This window comes from Varanus komodoensis, unplaced genomic scaffold (assembly GCF_004798865.1).
Source record: "Varanus komodoensis strain SLA01 unplaced genomic scaffold, ASM479886v1 scaffold11, whole genome shotgun sequence".
Lineage (NCBI taxonomy): Eukaryota > Metazoa > Chordata > Lepidosauria > Squamata > Varanidae > Varanus > Varanus komodoensis.
In genome coordinates, this window is record NW_025335317.1 from 22,786,869 (window position 1) to 22,807,308 (window position 20,440).

The 20,440-nt window shown below is 38.6% G+C and overlaps 1 protein-coding gene across 2 annotated transcripts in view; it reads right to left on the reverse strand.

The window, feature by feature from the left end:
* Window positions 1-20,440, reverse strand: part of PRKG1 (protein kinase cGMP-dependent 1) — a 743,395-nt gene that overhangs the window by 165,926 nt on the left and 557,029 nt on the right. For both annotated transcript variants that reach the window (XM_044420579.1, XM_044420578.1), the window contains exons 6-7: window positions 4,193-4,270; window positions 2,414-2,508 (exon numbers count right to left, since the gene is read on the reverse strand). In XM_044420579.1, coding sequence (XP_044276514.1) covers window positions 2,414-2,508; window positions 4,193-4,270 — 173 coding nt within the window. The remainder of the gene's footprint in view (window positions 1-2,413; window positions 2,509-4,192; window positions 4,271-20,440) is intronic.

Here is a 20,440-nt window from a genome sequence, read left to right on the forward strand (position 1 = left end):
CAGCTGCAGCAAAACAGTGGTGTGGTGACAAAAAAGACAACTTCAGAGCAAAATCACAGTCTCAGAAAGCTTTTCCAGAACTTCAGGAGGACCTGAAGCATTGCTAGGAACGGCTGAATCCATTTCTCCATTTCTCACATCCACACAGTTTAAGTCACAAGGCCCCTCCATGATGAATAGAAAGACATTTGTGAATTTGGGAATTCTTATCAAAAGTGGATTGAAATGAAATTCTCACTCCTCTGCATCAACTAAATTCAATGGGCTTTTTCTAGCATAGAAAAGACCACATTGTACCTACCCATCATACAGCTCTTAAATGAGGAGAAAAAGGGGCAGCAGTCCTTATTCAGCATCACAAACATGACTTCAAAGACATAGTTTTAAAAGCTATAAACTCAAAGCTTTGAGCCTGCAAGGCTAAATCTGCCAGGTTTCATTTTGCCCCAAATTTTCATTTTTAAAATAGCAAAACATTCTACCCTGCTAATGAAGACATCTAAGGATTTTGGTAAGTTCTTGTGGAAAATAAATCCCCATCCATGCTCCAGACCTCACATTGTTTGTGTGATACAGGAAGAAGCCACACTACTACAGTGGCCGTGGTTTTAAATCCCAAGTCAGCACTACCGATAAATTAAGATCTTCTGATCACAGCACTGGTTGAAGGTCTTTCTTAATATGAAGATCAATGTACAACATGCAGTTAAAATGCCAAACAATCTTTGAAACTGAAATGCTAAAATTCAGGTGGGAAAACAATCCATTCTCTGAAAATAACACGCTGGCTACTTACCTTGCATTGCTTTTTGCCACCACTTTCCATTAACAGGTAGTCATATCTCTGCAATTTAGCCAAATTTCAATCTTGTTCAGACCAAAGTTAGGAGCTCAGAAATTTGCTTAGAAAAAACATTTGCACAGCTGAACTGGCCCAGCCACAAATGGAGCAAGCTGGACAAATGATGCCACCAGCTCACCTTCATTACAAACATTATTTGTATTTCTGAGTAGTATACTTTAATGTATACTTGTGCTGCCTTGCCAATTAACTTATTTTAATGTAACCCATCCTTTATTTATACACATCTAGTCTTTCACTGAAATGCATTACCTTGTTCTGCTCTCTTAATATGGTACCAATTTTTAAGTTAATGTAATAAAGTCTATTTTGTTTTAAATAATGGGAAGAATGAGTAATTTCAGCTAAGTGATGATGACCTTGTACAATAAAACTCTTCATTTAGTACACACTAATGCATAAACTTAGAATTAGGGATACCTGAGGAATCTGATCTTTGTGAATTTCAAAATGAATGTACCTGATCCCTCCCATACAAATATGCATAGCAGATCCTATTAAGATTTAACCTAGGTGCCTGTTGCATTTAATTCAGTGGGGCTTCATTGCATTCCTACTTAGGAAATAGTCCTACTTAGTTCAGTAGGAATTAGTTTTATATGAGTCCACAAACTTGCAATGAAAGTTCTGAAATCATAGCGACAGAAAAGGTATTACACTTTTGTTTATCTACAATCATTTCAAAAAAGATGGTAACCATGGCTACTAAGCTCGTTTTTCATGTATACCCACCACTGCTGTCCCCCAGTATGAGGTAAGCAAAGGCAATTCCCACCCTTGTACATGATGAGAGGCAGAGATGGAGACGGGGGGGGGGTGTATCTCAGCACCCTGCAAGCGTGACTTTGTGGGAGGGCCAGGCACTAGCTAATGTGCCTGGCACACTAAGGGTGCCTGTCTATTCAGCAGTCATAACTGTGCATAATGCTGCAACAGGCATGACCCCCAGCTCACACTGGGGAACTGCCCCACCAGCACTGAGTGCTCACCAGTCTAGCTTAGTGATTGCACCAAGCCTGAAAAAAATGTCACTTTTCTTTTTTTAACCTCCCCTACCAAGCTGCTGTGTATTTCTTGACTTGGTATAATGTTCTAAAGATTGACTCAGGGAAGATAAGAAGGAAAATAGCCTGACATCTAATGGGTTAAGTTGGCTGTTTTAATTAGGTCTAGTTTTACTGAAAGTATTTTAAACATCTAAACTGTTTTTTATATTGGATTTTAAACTGTTTTAAATCTGTACACTGGAAATTTATATTGTGCCTTATTGTATCTCTGTTGGTATACTTATTGTATCACTTTGGCTATTGGGTGGTATAGAAATATTATTAGAAATAATTATAATTATTAGAGAAAAGGAAAGACGTATAGAACATTTTAATGTATATTTTTCTCTTGATAGAGTGCATCATTATTATTTTGAAGACTTGTAATTGATATGCAATCATTCTGCAAGCTGAATGAAAAAAGGCAGAGTCATTCTTGCTAGAAAAGTCTGTTTCTTTTTCCATCCAGTCTAATTTGTATATCTAGGTAAGGTTTAATGCTTACCCCTGGAGTGCTTTTTCTCCAAACCAATCTCCTTTTCCTAAAGTACGGAGAAATATTGGATCTTCCCCAGGCGAATCTTCACGAGTAACATTTACCTAGTTTGAGTGAAGAGAAAAATACTGATAAAAATTATCAGGCATGCTGACTTTGAAAGGGTACAGTATACAAGATAAAAGAGAGCTATTAGCCAAAAGAGTTCTCTGTTCAAATTTCAGCTCAGTAATTAACCCTTGGGGTGCCCTTTGGCCCAGTATCTTCCAATGACAGATTCCATCTGAAAGATGAGCACAATAATAGTGGAATGATGGGAGTATTTCTGACAATAAGTTAAGTCTAGAACTCTAAGCATTTAGGAAAAAGCAATGTTTATTGTCACTGAAAATATCAAAGCATTATATACCTGTATAAACAACACACTCAGCTTGATCGAGGCGTGTGGAATGAGTAACCCATGCCGCAAGTTATGTGCGTAACTAGCTGCACATTATGGGAGACAGATTTGGGGTATTTTCCAAGTACTGCATTTTTGTAAGTCCTTGGCCCAAACTCCATCAAGGCCGCATAAAGCATTTATATGGTGTTCAGTTGTTTAAAAGTACATTTGGTTCAAAGATATGTGACCTTTCCAAAACATATTACATTTGATAAAAATAAAAGTGAACTCAGTAACATTGTTAAGATAATACAAGAAAGCAATAAAATCAACGTAGAACACACAATTCCATCTAGGTAAATTGTAATAGAGAATTTCAGCACAGATTAAATCAATTATTAATCACTTGGATTTTGCATTTCCTAAAATTCTGACCCTGATAACAAAACAGGACTGTGGAAAGGGCTAAGAAAATACCGTTGAAAAATTACTTCAGCTAAGGGACCACCACCACTGAAACAGCATGCCTTATCATGGTTCCAAGCAGTCTAAATTGCTGAGACAGAAGACCCACAGGACTAAGTAATCAAATGAATACAGAAGGCTGAGAAGAACATTGGTGAGGAGATGAGACATCAGAAGGATATGCTGCAGACTATTTAAAACTGTTAAACTGAAAACCAAGCCACTGAATAGTGCTAGAAGATAACCATGAATGTTATCCAAGCGAGCTAGACTTGGAACAAGAAGCTCTTGTCAGCTAGCCCAAATGCTACAGAATTTTCCTGCCACACCATCAAAAATAAGTTTAGTAAGTTTAATTTAATTTGGAATCTAACCTAAGTTAGAGAAATTTGGAGCTCAGAATTCAATGTCAGAGCTCAAGTGGGAGATCTGAGAATACTGGCATCTTTAGCCTGCACTGTCTATCAGCATTTCGACACAGAGCAAGTTTTTAAAATGTTGCATTTCAAAAGCAGGTGGTGATATGTATGGGTCTAAACTGATATGTGAAAACAGATGTAACAAGCCTAGTTAAGCACAGCTGTCTTGCTGTACCATAATCAATGACCTTACATTGCTGTACAGATCTAAGGACTGTTCACAGGAGTCATTCATTCTACAGGTGAAAAAATGTAAGATACAAATTAATTTTAGCAGCTATAAAGCCATCTGATCCCTGCAAGGGGAAAAAAGTATACATGATGTCCAATTAGGATGCATGTTTTAAACTGAAAAGTCCAGTCTCCATTGCCAACATGAAGTCACAACATCTAATTAAATGTGAAACATCATATCCCCCACTGGCACTTCACAAAAAAAAAGCAATAGCTGTAGTTGTATCTTCTGAATATCCATGTATTGCTTATGACATTTGCTTTAAAAAGGGTGCCACAAGAGCTTACCTTGCCTTTGCTGATTATGAAGAACGTGTCCCCTCGAGCCCCTTGCCGGATAATGTACTCTCCATTTTCATAGTGTGTCTGAAGGAAATAAATAAAGAAACAAACATAATAAGAACACAAAGAATCCGAATTTGTCACCCAGCTTACAGCTTTGCCGATTAGAAATGCAACGAGCCTTAATAAACTCTACCCAGGCCTGGCATCTTATGTGATTTCTAAAAGTACCTATGTCAAGGACTAAAAAGAAATCATTACCACCTTGGTCATAACTTAATGCATCAGCTGTATTTCCCACACAGCCATTACTTTGCTAAGTAAGCTGTTGAACTCTTCACAGGTCTCTCCCATGTTCATTGCAATCAAAATTTTGTTTTCCTTATTTATTGATTTATTTTCACATTTCCTCTAGCAACAGCCTTTAGACATGAACAGATTCATTATGGCTTGCAGAGGAAATTAGGAAATTGCCTAACTCAGCTAAAATTGGCCATGTAAGCCACTTGAACCCTAAAAGTGCCATTTGCAGCCGAAGAGTCACAGGAGTTTATCAGGCCTCACAATTAAGTTATTTGGTTATTTCTGAGTTGCCTTTCAATTCCAGGTGGAATATTTCCTGCATGTGGAAAGCTGTCATTTGGTGAACTGGGATGGGGTTGGCTAGCAAGCCAAAATTCTTCTTTAGCTTGAAGTCTGGAGAAAAATTCTAGAATGTAACAAGATTCAACATGTCTTTGAAAAATATTATAAGTACTCGGTAATATCTAGTCATATCTAGATTGGCCAAGCTCATCTTCACAACTAGGCCAAGCTCACCTTCACCAGCATCTCTAATAGACTTTTGTTTTCTTGCCTAAGTAGTTATTTTTCCAAGTCATTATTTCCAACACTGATATTTATTTAATAATCTTACTGAATAGGTCATGGGTTAATTCTTTTCTTTTCCTCCTTTTTATGTATTGGGAATAAAGGTGGACAGCTTTCTTATTTTAGGGAAGCACAGAGTTGCTTGTGGATTTCAATTATTTAGGGTACAACTCTATGCATCTTCAGACAGAAAAAAGTCCTACAAGTCCAGTATTCCCCAGCCAGTCATGCTAGCTGGGACATGCGTGGGTTGTGCCCCCCCCCCAATCTAAGATTGTGCCTTCCATTGCTCTTGTGGGTAATGTAGCAAGCTTGATCTAGCGGGGGGGTGAGGTTCATCAGAGAAGGATGGCTGAGCATTGCTCCCTTGGTTCCAACATCCTCTGCCTACTTGGTTCTCCTAAATCAATAAAAAGTCCCCAGGAAATCTTCCCTGCCTGTGTTCTGGCTGGCAGCTCTACGGTATTACATGGGCCATGCACATTTCCTGCCTTGCTCCACCATCATGAGCAATTTAGTGCCAGATGACAGTTCAACCTTATCTGCTATCCAGAAAATACAAGCATTGTTTCTGAGCAGTTCCACATCAACACATTCTCATAACGATTTGGTTGCCTCCACCCTTCTGTGCCCTGGGGATGGCTTCAGTCCATTACATTTGTTAAACAAATACACAGTCGAAGGAACGGATGAAAATTCATCTATTGCACTACAGAATCTCTATAACAGATATTATACCCCAAATTAATTTAGAGTACTGAATGCAGGAAAACATACTAAAATTGAATAGAGGTCCCTAAATCCATTAATGTTTAATGGAGTACTTGAAATGCATTTTCAAGTAGCTCAGAGGCTGATTTACAAACTAGAAATTACATATTTATTTATAGGGTTGGTAAAATTATACCAACACTGTACACTGAAGCCCAGAGTAGATTCCAAACTTCCAAAAGGAAATATTTGTACATAAAAATATGTATGAGTACATAGTAATTTAGGCTAAAATGAGTAGGCTACTTGGGGAAAGTGCCATTGAATGGAATGGCACTTCTGGAGCTTACTTTGGAGCGCTCAGGAACAGAATTGTGCAAATGTGTTCATGTAAGTTTCTTATACGCAAGCATACAATTGTGCAACGAACGATTCCTGAATAACAATACAACTATTGCCATATTGAGGTGTTACACCAAATTGTAGCTTTCTTGGATTGCAGGTTATTGAACAGTGTCGAAAAGCATCACCTTCCCTCCACTACTTCCATTGTCCTTGTAGGACTGACCACTTGTTCAATAGGAATTCCACACCGCTAAATGTAACCCCGGGAAATGTAACCCTTCTTCTTTAGTTGCAAAGTAACATAAAAGGATTTTTCCATTTAAATTCAACTTGTGTTGTCCATTCTCTAGCTTATATATATGCCATATATTTTAATTTTTATATTCTCATTTACTATCCTTTATATTTTAGATCCTGTATCCTAATCTATTGAATCATATACTGTAGTTTGCCTGTTTTAATTTATTACATTTTTATCTTGGTGATTGTAAAGTACATCACAGTTATCTTATACTAAAGTTGATGATTTTTGCTGTGCCTTTGTTCTGTGAATGGAACCGTTACTTTGTAACAACCTGTGACTGAGTAACTGATTTCTTGTTCAACTGGACCCTAGACCGTTTTAAACCAATAATTTTAGTCACAGCTATTTCTGTTCCAGCTTGTGACCTCTGTGTCTTTATTTGAGATTCAAGGACATTGATCAAGTCCCTGTGAATAAGAGAACATCATTACTGGGTTGATTAGAATTAATATATAAATCAATGCATACTGTTTTGTTTTTAAGGGATTAAAGCTACAGTCCTGCAGCAGGCAGATGCCGTCTGGCCAGCTATAGGAAATTTTGATGTTTCATTTTCCTCCTTGGGAACATTCTCTGTCATTAGAGCTGGTATTCCAGATTTGTAGGGCCCTTCCCAACCTCAAAGCTGGCACTGGGTGAAGTCATCCCAGGGAGTGGGCAAAGAAGAGGGTGGCACTGCCAGGATACATTATATCCCAGCGATGCCTCATTTCCTGTGAGCAGGTGCAAACTACTTGGCCAAAACTGGCCATCTAAGTCCTCGCAGGGCAAAAGAAGTACAGAAGCCATCTTGGTCTCAGCAGTTCTCATGCCTTAAGTAAGGGTTCAGAGGGCTGCTGGAATCCCAGTGACCTGCATCCTAACAGATAAGTAGCCTTAAAGCCTCAACTCACAGGAACACTAAAATTGGAGAGAAGACTTGGGAATGTGTGCAAGCATCATCGCCTGCAACACCTGTGCCTATTTATTCAGTGACCTTTCCATATTGAAGGAGAAGGCCAAAGCAGCTTCTACTTGCACTTGTTTGAAGAATCTCCACAAAGTCCCATGCCATTTATTTGATTGTGTAATGAAAATATTGACATTTATATATACATTCCATAGGAAATATTTCAAAGAAGGCAATCTGTGGACTATTAGCACAACATTACAATGCCTATTAGCCCTTTAAATATATGTAAAGTAATTTCTTGATAATGCTAATCTCTTAAGGTAAAAAATATATATACTGTTTTCCTTTCTAATGTTCAAATCATCTACTCCTGAGAGAACAGCATTCTCTGGTCCTTATTTTGGACAATTTTATTGCTTCTCTTTTCAACCTAATCTCCTTTCTAAAAGAGGTACCTTTACTCCTTTCAGCAACTATGCTCTTAATCATTCCATCTGCCCTGCAATATCTTTCCTGAGATGAGGTTGCCAATATGGCACTCCGTATTTCATGTGAGAATGAACCATTGACTTATGGTGTTTTCTGCACTCCTCTCCATTCCATCTCATTACAGTCGTGCTTCAGACTATTTCCACAGGTGATGCTCTGAAGTACAAAAAACAATATAGGAGACGGATAACTTTTACTTTTCTAATTTCATGTGCATCAAAGATCTTGGACTGTTCAGCCTTTTCAAATCCCTCTCCTTTAAAGAATTCATTAATCAGATTGATCTCAAAAAGAAAACGGGGGGAAAGATGCTCAAATATTCAATAAGCATAACTGAGATTTATCATTGCAGCCCTTAAGAACTTCAGATCTGTGCTCTTCCCCTCTCCCCCCCCCCCCACCCCTCACACACTTGCGCGCGTGTGCACTTGAGAATGGAGGGCAGGGCAATAAAATGAAGCAATATACGCCCAATTTATTTAAAAAAATATTAATTATACTAGCTTCATTCAGCTCGTCTCTAATCATCTGCTCCCTTAAATGTCTTGTATTCTTCTTTGCTCTCCCGTGTATCTCCCACCCAGAACTCCAATGTGAAACCAACTTTACTTTTTCAGGGACAGCTGATATACCTCTACGTGGTCAGCTAGGAAAAATACCTCTGTGGGTATTGCCACTAACAGTAGATTGTTCAATGATCATAAAGGTCATTAAAACTTAGCAGCATTGCCAACAATACCTTATCTTGATCTCTCATTAACCTCAGTCCAAAAGTTCATTGCCTATACCAATTGGCAAAAGGAGCATAATTTTTGCTTGCACAGATGTTGTCAGCAATTTGTATGCTCTGCCTTCTCAGAGGGATTACAAACCCATCATTATTCCATAATGAAAACTGTCAATTTGACTTTTATGGCCATTTGTATATGTAGAGGAAACCAAATGGGACATTTTTGTGATATACAGAATGGAACCCTAAGCTTGTGTCTCATGCTGTTTGATTACAACGCTTTACTTCTTTTCCTCATCAGACAACTGTTAACTGTCCTTAATAATTCATACAGTTTCTTTGTTTATATTTTAGCAGAACCCAGAAGCAAAGTTAAAATCTACCCAAGCCCTCTCAGGATCATAAAAATATTTGTTACCACTTAAAACCTTCAGAGAATACTTTGTATTAAATTGCCATCAATGAATCATCCTGGAATTTTGAAGAAACTCTGCAACAGCTTGAACAGATCTTAAACAGGACTTGAGAGCCCATTGCCAAGGCAGCTCTCCTGAAGCTGAAGAAAAATTGGGAGCATCCAGAAGCTTATAATTAACAAACTCTTGGAGGGTCCATAGGCGCTCTCTCCTTTCCTCCTCCCTACTCTCATGTGAATCTTCCCTCTGTTTTCCAGCTGTGATAATCATAACGTACAACATCTGCTAAAGTTAGTGTTAACCTGGGTTGAAAGCCAGCTTCCTATTTGGTTAACATCTGTACAGGCTAACTATGAATGAACAATGGTTTCAAAATGAACACAGGCTCACACATATTACATGGCCAAAGTTTGTATATTACTGAACTTGCAATTTGATTTATGGAGCATCCTCCCACAAGTATACACTTTCAGGGACTTCCAAAAGGGTGGGTGGGTGGATAAATATGATACTTTTGAAAAATGTATGCAAATCTCATTTGATCAATAGAAGGAGATGAGTACATTTCAAAGATGCACACAACTGACATATATATCCTTGGGAAACCATGTAGAAATTGAACATCACAATGAGACAGACATGAGAAAGATAGCATTCTGAGGTGGAATTTGAGGAATTTTGTTGAAAGTATTTTTCCTGGATGTCCGTCTCTAGTAGATTTATTGCACTGCATTATGATTACATGAGGGTTAAGCAATGAATCTGACAGCCCAGTTTGTGCTGCCAAAGAGAGGAAAACATTGGTGTGTGAAAGAGGAGAAGGCAGGGGGAAAGTCCTGATGACTTGCAGTTTCCCTATCCCTAAATATGAGCTCCATTTCATGGAAAAGGGTGATGTATGAAAAAAGTTCCACTAAGCACATCATTACAAAGCAGATGTCTATCAGCTGCCATTCTTTTGATAATTTGTAATATACACAGTCAAAGCTTCAAATCCAAACATAGTTAAAGGTTCCCTTTAAAAGGGATCATATTTCATGGAAAAAGTAGCCAAGACTGGTAAAGTCGCCTAGTCTGCAATTCCACACCTGCTTACCTGACTTTTGAGAAAGTTTGTGTAGGGTTGCATTGCAGTTTTTAAAAATACAATTAAAAAACTGCCATTCTTTTCCTCCCCTTAAAAAAGAGAAAAAAAAAAACTCTGAGCAGTGCAGGACATGTCTGAATTGGAATTTCTTCAGAACTAGAGCTGATGTGCTTTAGCTTGAGAGCTAAACTTTTCTGGGACAATTTATGAACAAAGCATAATTAATGCAAGAGAAACCAATAGCCCTGTAACCTCTTGTATCATGTGGGTTCATAAGTTTTTACTTTCCTCCAGTGCAGTGCAATGTAAATACTTTGATAGACTGCCATAGATTATTATGTATAAAGTAATATCTTTTTAAAAATGGTATGCAAACCTGATTACAAAAGCATCAAAAGCAAAGTATACAAACACTATTAAATAATAGTTATTTAATATAAGATGATGATGTAATAAGATGACAAAGCCATAAGCACTAGTAGTATTCCCAATTAAAATTATCTTGCAATAATCCACATCCACGAAAAAGTTCTTTGAAATAAAGCAACTTCTTTATTTGCCGATGGAAACTGCAGGCTCATGGGTGCTTTAAAAGAAGACTGCAATATGGCATGTGAGCTTGCTGTTCCAGGAAAATATATAAAAGTTTCTATTGGGCACAAATTCACAAAGGAGAGATGTGGAGTAAGTGCATATCCATCCTTACTCTAGACATTAAGCACTGCAGAATCTATACTTCAGGGGTCAGCAGCATCCTAGTGGAAGTGTATGTAGTTTCCTGAATACCCGATGTTCATATTCAAGGTCTCAGATACTTGGGAAACATCATTGCCAGGTTTTTTCTGTCAACGACAGTAACATTCCAACTTTTAAGGCACTAGAGAAGGAGGAAGCAAGTTTCAGAGATGGCTCCAATGAGACCCAGTTGCTACTGCCAGCTACCAGGTATATGGGGACTGCACAGGGAGAAGCAAGGCAAGTGTTCAGAAAGTTAACACAAGGCATCACATGAGCAGTTGCTGCTTCCCTGGTGCTCAAAGCAGTTGCCATTTTATGTTTGTTCTACTGTTCTTAAACTATTTTAAGGTAGTTCAAAATAAGTCAGCAATATGGTACAAAATAATGACCCTGGATTCCAATATCAGGAAGCAGAAATCTAGGGAAACTTGCTATGCAACAAAGGCTTTTCACCCCTAATGGCTTGTATGGGAGATAAAGGATGATGTATATCCCCTTATCTCATCTATAAGCCATCAAGGTAGCAAAGGGCCGCTCTCTTCAGCAAAGACAGAGGTGACAATGATAAGAGAAAAATGAACACTAGGGAGTTAGGAATGTATTCTAGAGAAAACAAGCAATTAAGATGTTTCATTCTTGGAAGAAGAATCCACAGAAGCACAATAGATAAAGGTGATTAGTGTCAGGACGAGCAATCTGTCAAGTTCAAACAAGTTGAGGTAGACATCAGATTGCAAATTCTTTTCCCACCCCAACATGTATGTACTTTGTGCACAAATTTCAAACATGCACATTTTTTGTATGTTTCCATTAACTAAAATATGTGTTTATACATATTTCCATTTTTCCAGCATGTGCATGTTTTAAAATGCATTTTGTGAACTCATTTTCTGACACAGAAGGCTATGGGTTTCCAATTGCACAATGTGTTCAGGTACACATTCAATTCTGGAATGTGCAAACTGGGTAATCTCACATAGATCTGGGTAATTTTTCTGTCCAATGTAGAATGCTATGTGTATTGGAAACATGTGGAAGATGGCGAGGAGTTAGGTTTGACATGTCTCATTTCCCCTCATATTGCCCTTATCAAGTATGCTGATTTATGATGAAGTCTTCAGTTGTACAACGGAATGTATTTTATTTTTCATACCTTGTTTTACATTCACCTTGCCAGAAGGGAGTGCTGTGTCCCAGGTGCAGAGCATTCGGGAGGATCCTAGATTAGCTATCGGGAGTTGTTTACCCCAGTGTTGGCTCAGGGGCCAGGGGCCAGGCATGCGTAGAATGGAGGTTTGTGAGCCAGATGCACCCAATCACTCCATTAAGATACCTAGCTTTGGGGATAAAACCAGAGGGTTGAGGCCCTGAGTTGGTTAGCTTCTACACAGATCAGGTACTGGATGCTGTGTGGTTAATGGCCTGGGGTCTCTCTCGCTGCCCATCTGGGGCTCCTGGCAGCTGAAGGGGAGAAAATACTCTTATATGGTATAAATGCTGTTTTGTTTGCCTGCAGGTACTATCATTGCTTAAGTAAAGCGTTGCTTTTCCTTCACCTTCTGGTGTGTTGATTGCCTCCAAATCCAAAAGAACCCCTGCCTTTGGCAGAACAATATGAGAGTTTGAAAAAGAGAATAATCAGAACACTGGATGCTGTGTCATATTTATTTTATTTGTGCTTGTTGTAAACCATCCCAAGACACCAGTAATGGTACGGTGTATAAAAGCTTTAAATAAAAAAATGAAATGGATATGGGAAGGATATTGACATGCAAGATTCACATGATATAGAAGAAAGATAAAGATGTGAGATCCTAATCTAAGCTATACAAAAGATGGGCAGCAATACTGAGGTAGGAGCTCCAACACAGGGCCCACAGGCACCTCAAATGGCACCCATGAAGGGAACCCCCATTTGATCCTTGTATTCAACTGAAAAAACAAGAAGTCCCTTTTTATTATCTATGTACATGAATGCATGTGATTTTCTAGCAATTAAAGATGGGCTTCAATAAACTTGTGTCCCCTCACATAGTTTGGCCTTTAAGTCTCACCATTCCTTTCCAGAATAGCCAATGGCGAAGACCTGTGGAATCTGTATACCAAATATCTGGAGGGCCAGAAGCTGTCCATCCCTGATCTAGCTTACAGTATTGGCAATCTATCTGTGGTTGGGCAAATGCTTTATAGGGGCCCACAGTACATGATGCTGATTCTTATTTCTGTGGTAACTTTCCACACTTGGTAACAATTGTCTTTTGTCCCTACTGCCAATGGTTGGATCTCTCGACCAAGCTATCACTTAATAGTCACAGTAATTTATGATAACTGAATGGGGCTAATCATCTAGAGAGGCTGGTAGACCATCATACCACCAGAAAAACTAATTAGAAATTTTAGAAAGCTTTCCTATCAATGAACAATTAAGTCAATGAGCAATCAGTTAAGCTGGGTGAAAACAAATCATAATCAAAGAGAGTTGCTTACAAGTTGATAATTTTATTCTGTCATCTACTTCTAATCAGTGTAGGCATATGGGACAGCCAGGGGAATAATGGTTAAGGCATTAATAAAGACAGAACTATTATTGGGAGGCTTCCTGCTTGGTAGTAAATACATTTCAGAAGAAAGATGATTATATTTCATACTGAGAAACTTTTCATTAGGACTTAATGCTTTATGCTTATTATTCTTTAATAAATTTATATTTTACCTTTTACCTAATAGGTTCTTAAAGCAACTTACAATAAAAAGACCAATATAAAGTACAGTCAATAAAATAACTACTTAAAATACAACGGTAAAGCCGGTTCTGCTGCTTCACAATCCCCTCCATTCTCCATGAAAAAGCATAGTCATTCCCCCTTTGCATCTGCCACAAGAGCATGAGAGGAGACTAAACAGGATCTTCATATTTTTTTCCTGCTTCTGTCTACTGCCAGGAGCTAGCCCTGGACAAATCCCAGAGCAGATTAAATAAATGTTAGTAATTCCTTTGTGTTTTTCTTTCCCTATTAGTTGAAAAAGCTAGGGATTGTAGCTAGAAATTGTAAAATTTCTGCAAAGTATCACTACTACATTAAGTGGCAGATATTCCAGTCCTGTTTAAATACCTGAGTAACTGGATTGCCAGATAGCTTGTAATTTGCTATGGGACCAATAAGGATCCTATTATTCTACAAATTTCCACAAACTGGATACATGGCCTGGCTTATCTTTGAAGGTCCACATTATTAACATGAATTTCTCCCCACCAACTTCTTATGCTTTGCATTTTTCAACTAATGACATATCAACTTAAACACATACACATATACACTCATATACACTATATTTTTGGAAAGGGATAAAGTGGAAGTCTACAGGGAGTTTTCTAAATTATAGATCACTTTTTTTGAGCAGAGAAAGCAGGAGTGGGGCCATCGTCAGGCTGAAATTAGCAAGTTTGATCAGAACAGAAAGACTGAGGAAATCTTGAACAGAAGTGAGAAAAGCAATTCAAGGAGAGCATGGAATTGAGATGATATGGAAAGAAGGGAGTCCAATAAGGTGGAAAAAAGAGCAGAAAATGCATAGTCTAATACAGCGTGACCCATGATCACATACGGTGTATGATGGAATAGGGGACATGGCAGGCAAAACAGAGAAAATTGAGAAGTCAGACAGAAGAAGAAGAAAACTTAATGAGGTCAACAGTGGCACTAGAGACAGACATCAAAACAGGTAGTGAAGGAGAGAAAAGGGAAAATGGATGTTTAACATATGACTCCAAAATGTGTATATCCTTTAGAACAGGGGTGGAAAAATGTGGTCCTCCACATGTTTGGGCCAATGGCTCCCATGTTCCTTCATCAATGTTTATGCTGGCTAGAGATGAGAGAAATTGTTGGCCAACACATCCAGAATGTCACAGGTTGCCCACCACTTTTGTAGAACAAGAGAAGGGGATGAAGACAAAAGTTAGAAGGACAACATGGTCTACATGTCAACAAAAGTAACAAGTTTCATGGAGAATAAAGGGATATCCTGTTTATTTGAGAGAGTAAAATTAAGGAGGTCAACTCAAAGAACAAGAACTGAAGGAAACATGGAAAGATAATTAAATGCAAAAGCAAATGCGTATATAAAAAAAACCCAGTATCATTAAATCTTCATCTTAATGGCAGAAGGGGAAAGAAGAGAGCCATCATGCAAGAAAGGGGTTCATAGGTAGTTTTTACACTTGGCTCCCACACTGCTATATATATATATATATATATATATATATATATATATATATATAAAATTATTTTTTCCAATTTATATCCTGCCTTTTTCCTTCAAAGGGCTCAAGGCAGCTTACATCTCCTCCTCCATCTTCTCCCCACAGCAACAACCCTGTGAGGTAGGTTGGGCTGAAAGTCTGTGACTGACCCAAAGTCATCCAGTTGGCTCCATGGCTGAGCAGGGACTAGAACCCAGGTTGCCTGAGTCCCAGTCCCATGCTCTTAACCACCACACCACACTGGCTTATATATGGTCTTTTAAGGCACACACAATTCATGGCTTCCATTACTGTATAGATATTGGTGACAGTAGCTCTAAATGTCTACTATTCAAACTAGTCAGCCTTTATTCACCTTCTGCTGACGTAGCTGTGAGCACCCATTAACTTTTCAGTATATGTGAACTCTTAATCACAGTCTGGGAGCTGCTTGCATGCTTAATGTTAAAAATGTGAAGGTTTTTTTCAGCTACTAAAACACTTTAGAGAATTAAGGTCTTCAGTGGATGTATAACTGCATTTGTCAGATGGCAATCATAGAGCAATCCATATTTAAGGTTATGATATCTAAGTCTTAATCAGAACTTGACAGTTAATATCCTTTTGCAAAGATACATTAATGTGCCTGAAAAACTGTACAATTAATAAACAATGGAGGCATAAATTAAAATTCCTTGTTTTGATCTACAATAAGTCATATTTAGTACAGCCATTTAAATCAATGGGACTTTAGTCATGACTGACTGAAGTCACATTGTTCTTAAAGAGTCTACTCTAACTCTGAATCAAGTCCGATAATTTGAGGGTTGTTTAACTCTGTAGATTTTTTTTTCAAAATGCAAAAAAATGTACATTGTAAGAAAATCCTAGTTATGCATTGGAGAACATAGATAGATTAATAAATGGAAATATCATTATTCGTCAAACAATAAGTTAAAGAACATTCTGTCTAGATTATGCAAGACTTTATATTGCAATCTGCTTGAAAAATCACATTTTTCCAAAGTCTAAAACTTAAGTCACTGTCTACTGAGAACATATGCATTTTTCCCCAGTGTACATCTATCATGACAATAGCAAAGAGCATGGCCAACCCTCAAATGTATAGATTAAACATACTGTAATCAGCTGTGCACAAGCTCTTATGTCAGGGGAGACATATATTTCTAGGAGGTGGGCTCATGATTTGCAGTCTCACTGGGAAGGATGGATTCATGCAACAATCATGAAAACAATCCAAAGAGTCCAAAACAATTCAGCTCTTTTCATTCTCCTGGATGTGGCTTAGTGAATCTACAACCCTCAGTGGGAGTCACAATTCTCAACGTCCCAATCGACAGCCTTGCCTTGTGCCTTCCTCTTCATGCAATGGGCAGTCCACAATGAGTTTGCCTGGATGGTGCTGATTAGTGCTGGTATCGCGCAGATACTTATATTTCTCCCAGGGACTTGACAAAGATTAAGACACCTCCATGTGCACCCTCCCCTTAAGGCCCATATGCAGCATATGGACAGATTCGCATTCTGCTCTGCCTGTGGGATGCTAGGGACCACATTCCATCTTTTACAAGATCGTTTCCAATCATTATTTCTTAACTTATGTATATTTCATGACTCTTAAATTTAGTTTCAGAAAGCAAGCATGACAGCGATCAAGTTTTAGTACTCCTCCCATAAATCCTTACATCAGCTTATCCAAGCATTAAGTGGGAAATCAAGTTATTTTGCATGGAAGGAGTATGCAATGAACAACGTAAATCAGCATATCGCTGCCTACATTTTTCTTAATTTGGAACACAATTCATTTACTTAACTCTGACACTTTCGTTGTATTGCCACAAGGAACAAAACTAATTTTCTAGTGAATTATCTTTTCTTTTCTTTTTTTAAGATTAATTGGAACTGTTCAAACAGTCATTGACATGACATACGGCAATGGAGTTATATTCCTGGGGTTGAGAAAGAAAACATGGGAGCTTAAGGAGTGCAGGTATAAACAAAAAGTTCTTATTCAATCCAAGAGAGAAAGAAAATAAAACTTGCAGTCTTCAGATGTATGCAAGTGAGTAAAAACATATGATTCATACAAAGTAATCTTTGTCCTAATACAGAGACCTTATTTAGAGACCCACGGGGTGTTTGAACATACAAGCTTCCCAGTTCAGTTTAAGGGAAGAGGCAGGGCCACTCTTAGCATGACGCCACCTCAAAGTGAATGGGATAATCTTGCAGATAGGAGGAGCTTTTAATACACTTGCAGGGTTCGCAATTAATTTCTCTGGACTGAAGTGGTATTCACTCCAGGAATGACTGGTGGTAGCAGTCAGTTATTCCTTTTGTAGCCTCACTTTCAGCCCCCAAAACTTGCTTCTTCCTGCTTGCAGCTAGACTGTCCACCTGTGCATGGCCCCAAAGGAGTAAAAATCAAAAAAGGGTACAAAAGAGGATATAGATTTGCATTAACTGTAGATGCATTAGATGTTCACATTTATATTTATAGACGTAAATTTAGAAATAATTGTAATTCAAATAGAAATAAAATGCATCTTAGTGCAGAAGACCTTGTGAGACTTGTGTGCCAGTCCAGTGTGCGGTCCAGCTGCTAAATACTGATGGGCAACAGTTCATATGACTATGTTTAAACTTAGACTGGATGGGACAAACCTTTAAATCAAAGTCCCTTTCAAATAAAGAAGTGATCCTTGGAAGAATTCAAGGTGTTGGTGATGACCTATAAAGCCCTTAACGGCTTGGGTCCTGGTTACCTGAAGGAGCGCTTACGTCCATATATGCCCGACCTCCCCTTGAGATCTGCAGGAGAGGCTCTTCTCCAGGAACCCTCCGTGAAGGAAATTAGGAGGGTGGGTACTCAGAGGAGGACTTTCTCTGCAGTGGCGCCCAGTCTATGGAATGCGCTCCCCAGAGAGGTCCGCCTGGCGCCATCGTTATTTGTTTTTTGGCGCCAGGCGAAGACCTTTTTATTCAAATGTTATTTTAATTGTTAATATTATTTATTCATTTTATTCTTTGGCCAGGGCGACTTAATTTATATTGTTAATTTATATTGTTTTATTGAATTCTATTTATTTATGGTTTGTGAGCCACCCCAAGGCTTCGGCGAATGGGGCGGCATAGAAGTCCCCTAAATAAATAAATAAATAAATAAGAATGTCAATATAGGAATGTAAAATAGGAGACATAACCATCCTACCCAGGGTACCATTTTGAATCTCCACGCACGTTCTCTTTCCCTTGCACTGACATAAAATGGGACATCATGCCACCTACCGGGTTTAGGCCCAGTACCATTTCCCCATCTTTAAGGCCCTTGCTTGGCACCTACAAGGTTCTATTTCTATTTCATTCTTAACAGCAACTGATAGATTTTCCCACCTCTGTTTGTTTCTTAAAATCACATGGCCTGGGAGCCAACACTAGCTTGCCAACAAGGTCACCACTGAGAGAAGATCTGTCTTAATAATATGTTTAAAACTTAGATCACCTTGAACTCTCTTGCCTGCTGGAACAGTATGATTTCTTTTAATCTACCCCCTTTATCAATTAAACAAATGAAGATACATTAGGATCTATTTGCTTTATTACTGGAACAGCCTTAATGCTGAGCCATACAAGGAGCAGGCAAGCTGCCTCCTCAAAACTCAGAGGATTTCTCTTCATTGGAATCTAAATGCAAAGTTTGCCCATTCTGACCCAGCTATGGAGATTTGGTAAGGAAGGAAAATGGTGCAGGCAGCTCATGTTGTAACCTCCAAGAGTTGTCGTGACAGCCATCTGTTATATCAAAGTAGAAAACTGCTGATAAAGAATCAAATATCACTTATCAGGGATTAAAGTCCCTTTTCCTGTGTATAACAAGGACCCATAGAGAGAGTCCAAACACGATTATGTCAATCTGACACTTGCCCTTCCAGCTAGTGTAGCACATCTAGGAATCGTTAAGGCTTGCACATTATACAGCTGGATATCTCTGCTGCTGTCAAGCAATAGGCATATAAAGCTTTAAAACACAGGGAGCAAGTATTTTTGAAAAAGAAAAAGTTGAAGAACCAGCTTGCTTTATTCTGTTTCTGCTGCGACAGGGCTCTCCATTTTCATGAAGACTTTTCATAGTACTATCTCCCCCTGCCCCCATGAAATGTTGGGTTTCCATGGGCAAATGATATATGAATAAATTGTTTCTCATGTCTGCCTAAAAAGATGGCATTGGCTTGCACTGAGCACAGGAGGGGTGTTGCACATGAAGACAGAACGTTGCCTAATACCTGGTCAGACCATATTTGCTCTCAGTAGTTCTCCATGGTCTTAGGCAAAGAAACACTTCCCAGTCTCACTGCCTACATTTAAAAAAATGAAATACATCTTTAACTTCCCCTTGAATATAACAGTATGGGATATCAGATGCATCGCTTCTGGCAGACTCTTTCTGTTCAGGGGCAACCAATGAGAAAGACCTCTGAGTAGCTGACATTCATCTTACAGAAGCAAACGTCAGAAGGTTATCCCTTTGCTGGCACCTTTGCAGGACCTTTGCTGGCAAGGCAGAATATGTGGGCAACAATGCTCCTGAAGGTACTTTGGACCCAAGCCATGAAGGGTTTTAAAGGTAGTTACCAACTTATCCAGAAATGAATTGTACTACATATCCAGAAATGAATCAGCAGCCAGTGCAAAGGATTTAAAGTAGGTGAAATGTGGTCTTTTGTACCAGTTGGAGTTTCTGGAGTAGGCTGAAGGATAGCCATATGTAGAGCGCATTGCAGAAACCATATATTAGACTTGGATGGTGATCTGTGAGGAGCATTAAGTGAACTTAACTCAGTCTTCCTAACCTTGCACTAACCTGCTATGCACTGCCACTTGTGCAATGATTCTTGACACTGCCGGGTGACATTTTAATGCCCGGAATGTTTTGAAAGGACACATTAATAAAAAATGACACTGACAAAAACCATGCTTCTATTTAATAAAAAGTAATAGTTTAGAAAAAAAAATGTTAATACTATCAACCTTTTTGACTAAAGGTCAGAGGCTGACTGGAATTTCAAGCTAAGGATACCCTTTATTAAGTTGTGAAATGCCATATTCAAAATGATGTACAGAAGAAATGAGAAAGAAACCTGTCTCAATGTAGAGACCGATAAGCAAGCCATTTCTGAGGAGCCCCCTTCATTTCACTTGACTGAAGGGCTGGAAAAACAGGAAGAGAGTGCTTCCATTATCTCCTCACTACCATACCAGCAGGGCAAAGGGTTCAGGGAGGCCATAAAGGGAAAACGGCTATTAAGCATGCACCGTCTTCTAGATGACCCACTTCCTTCCATGCAAAGGAAGAGGACCAAGCAATTAACTGCAGTTATACAAGGCTGGTTACATGGTAGAAAATTTAA